This window comes from Schistocerca piceifrons, chromosome X (assembly GCF_021461385.2).
Source record: "Schistocerca piceifrons isolate TAMUIC-IGC-003096 chromosome X, iqSchPice1.1, whole genome shotgun sequence".
Lineage (NCBI taxonomy): Eukaryota > Metazoa > Arthropoda > Insecta > Orthoptera > Acrididae > Schistocerca > Schistocerca piceifrons.
In genome coordinates, this window is record NC_060149.1 from 580,861,328 (window position 1) to 580,875,613 (window position 14,286).

At 43.6% G+C, this 14,286-nt stretch overlaps 1 protein-coding gene across 4 annotated transcripts in view; it reads left to right on the forward strand.

The window, feature by feature from the left end:
* The window catches only part of LOC124722488 (serine-rich adhesin for platelets-like), a 365,160-nt gene that overhangs the window by 83,556 nt on the left and 267,318 nt on the right, over positions 1–14,286 (forward strand). For all 4 annotated transcript variants that reach the window (XR_007006449.1, XR_007006450.1, XM_047247643.1 and 1 more), the window contains exon 2: positions 9,870–13,344. Coding sequence is in view for 2 of the 4 variants with exons in the window: in XM_047247643.1 (XP_047103599.1) it covers positions 9,966–13,344 (3,379 nt within the window). In the remaining 2 variants the exon portion in view is untranslated. The remainder of the gene's footprint in view (positions 1–9,869; positions 13,345–14,286) is intronic.

Sequence of the window (14,286 nt, forward strand, 5' to 3'; positions counted from 1 at the left end):
CTATTGATGTGCGGTTTTCAGAGTATAGATTGATAGTCAGAGGCTCAAATATTAACCAATCAATAGATTGTAATAATACTTAGAAAGTGTACTTTTTGTGCAAACATGCACTTTTTTAAATATAACAATGCCAATTGGCATTAACAAACTAAAAGTAAGATAATTTTGAAAAGTTCGAGCACCGACACTTGTACGGTACCTCTGGTAACACACACTAAAGAGTAACAGAAGTGCATACTCTAATTACGTGGATTCTGACCAGTAACGAGACAACTGACCATCACAGGTTTGTATTCAAAATGATTACCGGTAACGGCAATATACGCTTCCAGTCTGGTACGGAACGACTGCTGCACGCGTGCTAGCATTTCAACGGAGATGTCGGAGCAAGGTGCAGTAATACGGGTGTAGCTCATATCTCTTTGAAGACAGCGACTTTCAGCTTTCTCTACAGAAAAAAGTCTATAGGCGTCAAATACGAGGGACGGGCCGGACAAAGTACAGGTACTCTGCGTCCAGTCCAGCGATTTGGAAATACAGAAATAGGTGAAGACATGATGTAGTACTTCGTGTATCATGTTGGTACCACAGGTTCTTCCTAGTCTGCAGAGGAACGCCTTCTAGCATCCTTGGAAGAGGAGGCTACGGCACTTATGCGCGTTCAGTGTTCCATCTATGAAAAACGTGCCTATGAGCTGATTGTTCACTATGCCACACCACACTGTTACACTCCATGGTCGCTGATGCTCCACTTGACGAAGCCAACTGGTATTGTGAACAGGCCAATAGTGCATCCTTCGGCGGTTTACCTGGCCATGATTGGTAAATGTGACTTCATCTCTAAAGAAGGTACATGATACATCTGGAGTATCCCGTCTTAATGTCCATGTACTGAAGTTAACACGATCCTTATAACCGTTTCCGAGCAGCTCTTGATGGGGTGAGAGATGGAACCCATGTCGATGAAGAATGTGTAGGATACTTGCCTGACTCATGCCAGTTCCTCGTGAGATTACGCGGCAGCTAACGTGCGGATTAACTGCAACAGTATTAATTTCGCCCTCTTTTGTCATTTGTTTCCGTCTGTTACGTTGGCCAGATGTTATACTACACTTTCACGTAACTGATTGAAGAGGTTGATAAATAATTGCCGAGATGGTTGACGCCTATTGGGATATCTTGCTCATACACCTTACAAGAATGAACTGCATTCTTCCTATACTTTCCATACACCATGAACATGCCGGTTTTTTCTGCATTGATAAATCCCACCGTCCACTCACCTCCTACTGCTTGAATTTCCACACACTATCTAGCAAGTCGCAGTGCACTCAAGGAATACGCAAGCCCTCTGTAGGCAAACACAACAACATCGTGTATACTGACAATGAAGGTTGAATGGCACCAACAGGTGTCGGCGTGCAAACTTTTCAAAATACGACCTCATGTAAACGATTCGCACCAGACTCCTGCAACAAACACCACTGACATTCTATATTATCCTACTTTTAGTTCGTTAATATCAATAGGCATTTGCACAAAATATACACTTTGTAAGTATTATTACAATATGTTCATTGGGTAACAATACGAGCCCCTGACTACCAATCCATTCTGTGAAAACCGCACATCTCTAGCATTTTCCATTTCCCAATATTTTCGGTGCAAGTTTTAGGTAATTCACCATGTGTATACTTGTATGTGTAAATTGTGAGAATGGACGTGCATGTGATTGCATAGGCCTTACTGTGTACTCAAGTATGTTTGCTTTTTGCAGACTCTGTTTGCGGGTTATATTGTTTTTGCACACCATGAATGAATGTGAGTACACACTGTGTGTGCTAGTTAGAGTACACACTGTGTGTATTGTATATTGTGATGATTCGCCCTGTAGCGGACGGGTAGTTGTGCGCAGGGCTCGGGACTGGGGTTTCCTACGCCCAACACCTTCCTTTCTGCTTGAAGTGTCATGTAAGTCTCGCACGTTGGCTGCTGACCACTCGGTACCGTCGATCACATTTACTTGAAAACGCGCTGCAGTTGATTAAGCGAATATTTTTAATTTTGAATATAAATATGGGCAGTGAGTGAGATTTTAGCGTGTAAATAAAGCACGCACTGTCAATAAAAGAAAAAAAAAATATGTTAGGTGTCTAAGAACATTGCCTGAAGTGGAAATATTAAATTACTAACAAAAACAGTGACAGCAGTGATTTTTCTGATTCCGAAGATGGTTGTTCAAGTTTAGACTCCGAAGAAGATACGGTGGAGTGTGTTACGTGGTATATTGTGCCCCCTACACCTACATACATACAGCACAAGTCACCATACGGTGCAGGGCAGAAGGTACCTTGTACCACTAATGGTCTTTCTCTTTCCTGTTCCACTCGCAAATGGCGCGAGGGAAAAACGACTGTCTGTATACCTTCGTAAGAGCCCTACTTTCTCTTATCTTGACTTCACGGTCCAAACGTGAGATACATGCTGGTCGCAGCAGAAGCGTTCTGCCGTCAGTCGCAATTGCCGATTCTCTAAACTTTCTAAGTAATGCTTCGGGAAGAGAGAGTCGTCCTCCTGCCAGGGATTCCCATTTGAGTTCACGGAGCGTTTCAGTAATATTCCCATGTCGATCAAATCTACCGCTAACAAATCAGGCTACATCACTAAATTGCTTCGATGTCTTACTAAAATAAAACGACCAGTAGAAATCAGCCGTGCAACAAACATAATGTTTCGCCACATCAAGTGCTGCTTTGGGACGAAGAATGTAGTTTAGGATGTTCGTGGTTCAGATGAAGTACCTCTCCAGGTATGTTATATTATCCCAATGACGCCGACAAGCCAATTTAGTCATATTAAAAATGGAATATACACAGTGCGAGGTCTCTATCCATAACAGGTCTCCTAATGGCTGACTATGCCAGGCTCTAGGCGGTATGGGACTTAACATCGGAGGTCATCAGTCCCCTAGACTTAGAACTACGTAAACCTAACTAACCTAAGGACATCACACACATCCATGCCCGAGGCAGGATTCGAACCTGCGACTGTAACAGCAGCGCGGTTCCGGACTGAAGCGCCCAGAACCGCTCGGCCACCGCGGCCAGACTATGCCAGGTTCATCATGTGTATTGAAGAGGTAGCAAGAAAACAAAAGGACTAAAGTAACTGTTGACCTGTTTCGTACAGTAACAGGTACCGGCTAGAGTATCAACTAGGAAGCGAACATCAAAAATTTGCCAGCCATCAGAGTTCTCATCTGTTCTGCTAGTCTACGTTATGTGTCGGCCTCGGAAAACCTATGAGAGAAGCTCAATAAAAGTCAATTTAAAACCATGTACTGAGACTATAATCCCAATCCTAACAAATGCCCTTTTAATCAAAATTTACGAGTTGTCAATTCATTTGAGGCCGAAATTCGAAGGAAATTGGTTCCGAATGAAACAGGCCCAATTTTTGGCTTATACCCACGTGGTTGATATCTAGAAAATTTTTAATGCGTGTGTCGTCAACCGATATTCGTTTAGCAAGAATCTACCAGGTGAAGAGAGTATTGGGACACTGTGCATGATCCAAATTCATGCACGTGCGCCCAGTGGATGTTATTGTCTTAACAAAACTTCTGCAGCACCTTCGTTGAGCTAGACGTGATCTGCTACTGACTCAGATAGAGCTGAGTTCATTACACTACCAACAGAACAACCGCACAACGAACTGGAGTCATATTATGGGACCCAAAGGGATGGTATGCAACCAAGAAAACATTTAATTTTGACGCCACTGTCGTGATATGGGTCAATCCATTTGAAGTGAAGTGATAAAAAAAAGTTACAGGTACCTTACAACTTTTTATTTCTATGATTTTTTATATTTTAATGTATCGTAAATAACTAGTTCAAAACAGGTTTAAAATATTTTTTTCTTGAGCCGTTTCAGAGAAGCGACCATTTTTGTTTAGCTGCGGGGGCATATTTGAGGCTTTGCAGACATTTGCAATAAATTAAATTTCTTCAGACTGGGTAATGCTATAGAAATGAAACATGCACCATTTTGTCCAGAACATTCTCTTCTGTAGTTCAAGTCCAAAAACAATACCCTAAAACTAAGCCTAGTAAGTGGAAATTGCTATCAAATTTTTAAATCACAACTGGACAAAATGCAGTTTCCAAGGCTTAAAATTTCACTGAAGGAATAAAACACCACGGCTAATTTTCTTAACACTGTTAGATATGACACACAAAGTAACACTGACAGAGTACAAAGTCCAAAATAAATCTCCTTCATTAAAAAAAAAATTAAATATAGATTTTTAAAAAAACTTTTGGGCTTAATATCTTTGGTGGAGCTAAGTAAAAAAAAATCTGATTTTTTTTCACATATCTTGCATCTACGTGTCAGTAAACTACAGTACAAAATTTCATTGAACAAAGCTACAATTTTAGAAAGTTACATTAATAGTGGGAATTTTACCGTAAAACAACTTTCAACGCATTACATTTTGTCGCTGTAGTTATAGCATTATAGGCATATTTTCACAAGTCTGCCTAAAGTAGGCAGATTGTGCTTTTCAATTTAAAAATGTGTGTGCTGTACACTTTTTATTGTATAAATTTAAATTACCATTTAGGAGCACACTATTTCTTCTGAGCTGCTGCTGCCCATACGTGCTCGTAACTTCGTCCTGCTTGAAGCAACATTGCGATTGGGTGCTGACAAGAAAGTAATTATGATAGTAACAACATCACAAATATATTTGGCAACACCAGTATTTTGACAAATACTGATAAGTGCAAACACTTACTGGCTGCTTGCTGCTGATGCTGGCAATGCTGGTGGGCGACCGGTGCTGGCACTGCTCGCATGGTCGATAGTATGAACAGGGGAGCGACAAGCACCCCGTCCATTGGCTGAAAAAGCTCAGTGGCCACGAAGCACCTGGCGGGAGGAGGGGGCCCAGACACACAGCGCGATTACATAAGAGCCCATTTAAATGGTTCAGGGGTCGAGGGGGTCAAGATCATTACGATGACATTATTAGTGATTTACATTGCACCCGTTCAATCCTTGCATACCTACTGACAACTGGGCGAGTCTAAATTTTAAAATATTGTGAGGAAGGTGGACTTCTCCGTACGTTGTTAAGCCTGTGTGGCTGGCTCCTTCCTGTTTTTATACACTCCTGGAAATTGAAATAAGAACACCGTGAATTCATTGTCCCAGGAAGGGGAAACTTTATTGACACATTCCTGGGGTCAGATACATCACATGATCACACTGACAGAACCACAGGCACATAGACTCAGGCAACAGAGCATGCACAATGTCGGCACTAGTACAGTGTATATCCACCTCTCGCAGCAATGCAGGCTGCTATTCTCCCATGGAGACGATCGTAGAGATGCTGGATGTAGTCCTGTGGAACGGCTTGCCATGCCATTTCCACCTGGCGCCTCAGCTGGACCAGCGTTCGTGCTGGACGTGCAGACCGCGTGAGACGACGCTTCATCCAGTCCCAAACATGCTCAATGGGGGACAGATCCGGAGATCTTGCTGCCCAGGGTAGTTGACTTACACCTTCTAGAGCACGTTGGGTGGCACGGGATACATGCGGACGTGCATTGTCCTGTTGGAACAACAAGTTCCCTTGCCGGTCTAGGAATGGTAGAACGATGGGTTCGATGACGGTTTGGATGTACCGTGCACTATTCAGTGTCCCCTCGAGGATCACCAGTGGTGTACGGCCAGTGTAGGAGATCGCTCCCCACACCATGATGCCGGGTGTTGGCCCTGTGTGCCTCGGTCGTATGCAGTCCTGATTGTGGCGCTCACCTGCACGGCGCCAAACACGCATACGACCATCATTGGCACCAAGGCAGAAGCGACTCTCATCGCTGAAGACGACACGTCTCCATTCGTCCCTCCATTCACGCCTGTCGCGACACCACTGGAGGCGGGCTGCACGATGTTGGGGCGTGAGCGGAAGACGGCCTAACGGTGTGCGGGACCGTAGCCCAGCTTCATGGAGACGGTTGCGAATGGTCCTCGCCGATACCCCAGGAGCAACAGTGTCCCTAATTTGCTGGGAAGTGGCGGTGCGGTCCCCTACGGCACTGCGTAGGATCCTACGGTCTTGGCGTGCATCCGTGCGTCGCTGCGGTCCGGTCCCAGGTCGACGGGCACGTGCACCTTCCGCCGACCACTGGCGACAACATCGATGTACTGTGGAGACCTCACGCCCCACGTGTTGAGCAATTCGGCGGTACGTCCACCCGGCCTTCCGCATGCCCACTATACGCCCTCGCTCAAAGTCCGTCAACTGCACATACGGTTCACGTCCACGCTGTCGCGGCATGCTACCAGTGTTAAAGACTGCGATGGAGCTCCGTATGCCACGGCAAACTGGCTGACACTGACGGCGGCGGTGCACAAATGCTGCGCAGCTAGCGCCATTCGACGGCCAACACCGCGGTTCCTGGTGTGTCCGCTGTGCCGTGCGTGTGATCATTGCTTGTACAGCCCTCTCGCAGTGTCCGGAGCAAGTATGGTGGGTCTGACACACCGGTGTCAATGTGTTCTTTTTTCCATTTCCAGGAGTGTATTAGTTGCCAGCCAGCCTCAAGCAGTTAGGCAAAAGTTTCAGTATTTTCATCCAGTCAAACTTCATTTTACAAAACGTTATTTTATACTACCAAAATTTTCTTTTACTTTGACATCATCTGATTTAGGCGTTCATGATGACACATAGTCATGCATGTTTTTGTTTATTTTAATATACGTATTTTAAATTATAATTTTAATTATAAAAAGTAACCTTTTTGTGCGTTTTAGCTACACACGTCCCATATAATTTTTATCCTTGGACAATACTGAGGAGAACATCGTTGGAATTGGTGGTGGCTATACGCTATACGCTTTCCGCGTAGCTCAGGCATGGGGGAATGGTCCTTGGTCTCTTCTCAAGCAATGACATTGTCATACGTTTCCAACAAAGCTGGTAATGTATTTCTGTCTGACGCCACCACAGTACCATCATTTGTCATGAAAGTTGTATTTGCTAAGCAAACAAACAGTGCAAATTCGTATCCAGCAAGGGCACGATAACCGTTTGGTTGAGCTCTAAACCGTCATTGTCGTCATTAAGCAATGTACTGACTGTTCTTGAACACCAAGACTAAGTCCAAGAATGGGTGGATGCATCGCCAATATGAATCTCTGTGCTGCTGATACATCCATGCTTAAATCTTCCGAATAGCCTAAATACAGCATTTTCCCCTGCCAGGGAGAGAGCAGTACCACTCAGCAATCAGGGAGAGGCTCGAGGCTCTGTGGATGTTCAAGTGCAAACAATCTGTCGATGATCTTGTAGCCTTTCACGTTGCGAGAGTAAGATTCTGTCGTGTTATGAAGGGCGAATGAAGAGAGAAACCCTTGTATTATCACCAAATAGGTGACGTCCAACTATGTGGCAACCGACAGCCACCGGTTGGCGCAGCGACCATGAGGGTCCGAAACCTCACACCTGCGTCACTGCCATGGCTACCGGGTCGCATGGGCCAGGCTCATGTGTATGTTTATGTTCGTTACATTCTATTGACGCCGTATGATACTCGTATTGACAGACTTAGGTAATTTCTGTGGTAATGCTTGGACTGCGAAAAGATTCGACTGTTAAATTTCTACTGGTAACATAGCGTGGAGTTAAATATAGGTGCATGTCACATCGCGTCACACCCCATTGGTAGTTGTCTGTTGTGATGGATAAATACGAAGGCTATTCGGAATTAAGGAACGATAGGTCGCGAAATGGAAATCACAGTGAAAATCAGAACTGTTTTATTTGCAACAGTTAGCTGCAACTTCCAGCTACTGATCTCCATAGCCGCCGATCCAACTTAGACGTTTGTCGTAGCGTTGTACCAACTTTCCAATACCCTCGTTACAGAAGGCAGCCGCCATTGCTTTCCTCCAATTCTCTACGCTGGCCTACTGCTCGTTGTCTGTGCCAATTTGTTGTCTTCATAGCTAGCGCTTCATGTGGGCAGAGATGAAACTCAGAGGGAGACAATCACGGGCTGTATTGTGAGTAATGAAACATTTCCAATTGAAAACGATACAGGAGCATCTTCATTGACCCTACAGAATGCGGTTGAGAATTGTCTTGGAGAAGAAAACGCAAGACAGTTATGTAATGTTGGCTGCATAGCTTCAGGCGAAATTTATCACCAGGTCCTCGTACTTGGCGGGAGACACTACTGTTATGGGTATCTTTATGTGCTCCCTGTGTGCTCAGAACTAAAAAGAACGACGTAACGCGATTGACAGGCATACTATAGACACTGCCCAACACACCTGTGCAAAACTTCAGCGGATTTTCACTGTGGTTTCCATTTCGCGACCGATCATTCCTTACTTTCCGGATAACCCTCGTATTACAACAGCATTTCCTTAACATGACGAATCGTACCACCATTAAAAAGTACATCGTATCCAGTCAGGTGGATTTCAGGCAGGAAGATCCTTTATTATTTTTGTAATGAGCGATGGGATTATCTTTACCAACCAAGGAGAAGTAACCTAAACAATGATTGAGCGTTTCGCTTTAATCATCATTATTTAAAACCAGGATATGGCGTTCCACACTTATTGAGGAGATGCTAAGTGGAACTTTTGGGACTTACAACTTACCTGTGACCTCGTGTCGCCTGGGTATAGCACTGTCTGTAGCATGTGAAGAAAAAAAAAAAAAAACCGGATCACGACAAAAGATATTGCAAAACGTTCCAGCACCTCACTGGGAATGCTACAGTAGTGCTCCTCGACTTTCTGACTTGATAAGGAAAACAGGACAGTTTACCAAATGGTGAAAGGAAGCTGTCTTAATTTCTCTCTTTAAATCTGGAAAGGATTGCACATGCCCCAGTAGGTATTAACAGTGCTGCCCTCTAGGTGCGTAGGTAGGACACAAGAGTAGATGATTTACTGATAACCCGACCCTGCTGGAACTGGCTAAAAAGCAGACATTCCTGCACAGGAATAATCTAAATAGGTGTTTCCTTTAATGTACAGAAGGCCTACGATGCTACTTAGAAGTATAATAGCCTTGGATATCCGTGCGTGGAGTTTTCTAGACGTCGTCATATTATTTCTGTCTTCTTACAGTATTTTCTATCCCCATGTTCTCTTTCAGAAGTCGATCCAGTTATTTTCTTGGTGATACTTTTGAACAAGATGGCTGTGTCCACGGAGTGAGGTGGCGTAGTGGTTAAGGCACAGGTGTCGCATTTGTTGGACTAACGTCCAGCCATTTTGATTTATGTTTTCTGTTATTTGGCCTAAATATTTTGGCTTTTACATCCCTTGTAATGACCTCATTGTCTGTGCAACGTTCCTTTAAGAATGATGTCCTACAATATAGCGTTTTAAATGTAACGACTTTGATAACAATTATTATCACTGTTATGGCTATGAAGTGTTTTGGCTATGGCCTTGAAGTGTTTTTATCTGTAGAAAAATTTTGATTTTTGAATCAACTTACAACCTTGCAGCAAACGTACACCAACTGCAGATGAATTTTAAGAGGCTGCAAAAGTAGCCTGAAAAACCTGGTTTTAAATTACCTGCTGCAAATTTGTTTTTTTTCGCCATTCATGTAATTTTAATCTTTCCAGAACTAGAATGAGGGACACATTTTAAATCAGAAGCTTACGTGCTGATGCCTCTTGTAAAGGATCTGACAACTCTCTACCTTCAGCAAGTAATGTAATTAAGATAAACTGAGAGTCTTGTTTGCTTATTTTGTAAATAGATAAACATATATTTCTGTGAAATAACTGCAATAATAAAGAAGTAATCTTCTGTTTTTGTTGCAGGTGCGACCCACCCCATGAAGAAAATGGCCTGGATGTATTTTTCAAATAGGGATTGATAATGAACATGAATAGAGAACGTAGCTAAGGGAAGCAGTCATGGAGAGCAAATCTAAGAAAGGGGAAAAGATAGAACATAAGGACGATAAGCCGGAATTAGCATGGGTGGAAACAGTGCTTGGTGAAATGAAAAATGAATTCAATAAGCAGTTATCGTTTGCTAGCTACAAAACGGATTATGGTTCCAAGAAAAACAGTGCCAGTAGTGTGTCGACGAAGAAGCTCGATACACGGAAAGCAGAATCTGTGAAAGGTGGAAACAATGAACGTAAAAGATCTGCTCCATCTCACAAATCTGGTGGTTCGAAATCCTCAACAGGAAAGTCTGTTCACAGTAAACCTAGTACTTCAAAAACTAATAATACTAAACAGCATTCCAAACAAGTTGTAGTTGTGAAGCCGCTTCCTGTGAAGCAGGCAACTACAAAATCAACAAGCAGCAGCCCTGTAGCGGAAAGAGTGAGTAAAAATGCCAGCACCAGGAAGTCTGCTGTGCTTTCAGGTACAGATGCCTCTAGCAAGGGGTATACCAAGAAACAGGATAGAATCACTACTGCCCCCAGTGCTACAACAACAAAACGTGGAGCACCAACTACAGAATCAGCTGACAAGAAAAATGATAAGAAATGTGATGTAAACATGGGTGGCAATCATCTTTCTGGTATAAAACAGAATGTTTGTAAAGCAGTTAGAGACAAGCTGACTGTAGCACCTGTAGTAGCGGCTGTTCTTAATACTGGGGATAAGATGTCTGTTGAGAGCTCCACCACTGTCATTCCTGAGACCACCAGAACTAAAGCAGTCACAGTTAGTGATGTGATTCGTTCTAACAGCAGAACTGTTACCACTCCAGTCTCTAATACAGCTGCAGTCTCCAAATCCACCTTAAGAGCAACCTCAACTACCCGCCATGCTGCTGCTGCTGCCGCCGCCGCCGCCGCCACCACCGCCACCGCCACTACCACTACCACCACCACCACCACCACCACCACCACTGCTATTACAACTTCTGCCAATAAAGGTGCTGTCGCAACCAGCACTATTAATGTGCTCAACACTGGTACCTCTAGTGATGGCTGTGCCACCTTCATCAGTACAGGCATTGCCACTGCACCTTGTATACAAGCCCCTGTAGTCACCTGCACTGCTAGTCCCACAATCCCCAGTATCATCAGTGCCAATGCTCTTTGTACTTCGACTACCACTGGCCACAGGACTGGAACCACTGCCCTCTTACTGGTTGCCAGTGCGACCATCCCTACTGTTGTCTCCACTGCCACAACCACCATCACCACCACCACTCGTAATATTACCACCACTACTAGCAGCACTAGTACCGCAACTATCAATAGTACTTCGAACTCCACCACAAGTACCATTGTCAACAAAAGTGGTGCCTTTATTACGTCTCCTACCACAGAAACTGCTGCCACTACCACTGCTGGTTCAGCTGCCATTACAGATACCAATCTTGCTGCTGTTAATATCGTGTTCACTGCTGTTACTGCTCTTGCCAGTAGCAGTACCACTACTGATAAATCTGCCATGAAAGTTACCACTAACGCCCATACTGCCCCTGCTACCATCATAACTGCCATCGCCACCAGCACCAGATCCTCCACCAAACCCACAGTTAGTGCTGTGAACGTAAGAAGTACTTCTAATAGTTCTACATTTAGCACGTGCAGCAGCACCACCACCCCTTACAGAAACGGTAGCGCGTGTATTGACAGTCCTCCTCCAGCTGCTGTTAACCCTGGTGTCACCACCCTTTGTCACAATCACGTGAAAGGGGATAAAGGCAATAAATCTCTACAGTGTTCCGATAGCACATTTGTCCCAATCATTACCGTAGCAGCAAAGACAGCTGGTGGAATCAGGATGAAGACTGAAGATGTCACTCATAAAGATGATAGCCATGCGGGTGGAAAAAATAATCAGACAGAAAAGCTCGTCAAACGACAACAGCCCAAAACTACCAAAATATCTGATAATTCGAAGTTTGTGACTGACAAACCAATAACTTGTACATCAGTTGTAACATCGTATTCTGCAGCGAAGAGCTCTGATTCATCGTCCCCAGGAATGACATTACACAAGCATCAAGATAAAGGTGCCTCGTGTGCATCAAATTTGCCATGTGCTTCAGAAAGCCCTGCAGTGCTGACTCCTGTGTGTGCTGCGCCCTTAGATTCTAATATGGAAACCTCCAACTCTGGTCTTCCCAAACCCAAAGCGCCTGTCTTGGAAACTCCAATTAAAGAATCTGCAACTTCAGTTCAGAACCAAGGAGAATCTGTGGAACCCTCAACTGTAAATGTGTCATCTCAGGGATCTGCAGAACCTGTACTTAATGTGCAAAATGAAGAACCGTCTTTGACAGTTGAGGAAGAATTGTTTGATGATTGTTCTGAGAAGAGTGAAGAAATTACACTTTTGAACAAAATTGAGAAAGTAGCTTCTGATGCAGAAGACAATGCACCCCGCCTTTTGATTACTCTGAAACCAGGAGAAGCTGGAGGTGAATCCATATTAAGTTGGAAAGGCTGTAGAGAAGTTATTGGTAATGATGGCGTATGGTCTTTAGCAAATGTTGAGACTGTAGATGATAATGTGGAAAATACTACAGTTAAGGGTAAACGGTCTTTGAGGAGTAAGGTGCCACAGAAACCTGTTCCGGAGCCGGAAGTAGTAGGTGTAAAACGTTCAGCTAGGCGTAGGTCAAGGGACTACCATTGTGAAACTGTGTTGCAGAGTGCTATTGCAAGGAAGGAGAAGTCATTTAGCAGTTTAGTTCAGTATGATGAGAGAGCTGCTGCAAACCGCATCTCTCGACAGAACATGAAATCTGCTGCTGGTAAGCGTGCTGCGGCTGAGGCCAAAAAGTTAAGAGGTAAAGGTGCCAAAGCAGCTCAGAAGAATTTGACTACCCAAGAGCAACTAAAAAATTTAATAAATCTGAACAAAGCAAGGAAGTCGGATATCCAGACTAGAACAGTTACAAGATCACAGCTGTTTTCTAGTTTCGGAATCACATCTCCCGTTTATAATGAAATCTCAATGGATATTTGTTCTCAGAGAACGTCCAATTTGTCTATGAACTCCAGTGCACAGACTTACACTAAAACTGGAAAGAGGCGGTATAAACCTTACAAGGGATTAAGATACTCTCTCAGTAGCAACAATGCGAAGAAAAATAAGCTTACACGTCATCAACGAACACTGAGTGATGCAGACAGAGCCGGTAGTGAAATAGTTGGTAGACCAATGGTGGCAAGGAAATCAGACAGATCACAAACACTTAAGGCCTTTGAAACTGGTACTTACGCACTTGCAGCTGAGGACTTCTCTCTCATCAGGAGTGGACCTCCAAATCTACCTCGCTCCATGAAGAACAGCCGCGTGGCAGATGTGTATGGTATGTAGTTTGTAACTAAGTTTATTGTAGTCTGCACTCTACAAAAAGCTAAGTATTGCTCATTCAAGCATGCATGTGCTAAGCAGATTGATTTCAATGTCAGTTATTATGAGTCTTAAACTTTGCTGTATGAAATAGATAATTTAAGGCTGCTAAAGCAGTAATATTAATGGCAGACAAATGAAAATGGAACATAAACGTAGGTATGAATGAACGGAAAAAACTGGTGCCACTACCGTCTAATAGCTATACTGAGATGAATAGTCAATGAAGGCAGCACAACCTCATTTTCATTTTCCAATGTTTTTATTTCTTTACTTCACCGGAAGTGAGGTAAAAATTCTGGGAATTAAGTAATATGTGTGTAAATCAGAACGCGCGTTTCACTTTTTAGCTACCAAGAGTATTTGAGGACATGAAACATCTTTTCCTGTCTCCCTCATATGATGAATACAGTAGTCTATTCCTGCTCATGTACGCTCGAATGCTATAAAATTTCCTAAATCGGTATTTGGCATTACTGCGACTATGTTTGGTACTGTTGTGTGGACGGAAGGCCTTACCAGGTAAAACGAACAAGTCACTGTGTAACAACGTCCTGTTGTAATCGGTTCCATGTGCACTTGATTGTCCAAGATCACCACTGAAAATGAAAATTTTACGTGCAGAAGCATTACTGCAACTGACACAACAAAGTATGAGTAACATGGCGGTATGTATGGATCAGCCGCTAATGGTATATGGAAAGTACTGTGTTCCTCTTGTGTAATGTCGCAGGGGACAGAACTTTAGGTGAAAGAACAATTGGCAAAGTGTGTGAGATCACCCGTAACTCACACAAGTGGTTATGAAGTTTTTTCTTTCTTCAGCAAGTTGTCGATATGAATGGGCCCTATGAGATACACTGCATGTTCTAATCGAGTTGCGTACCTATGGAGTACG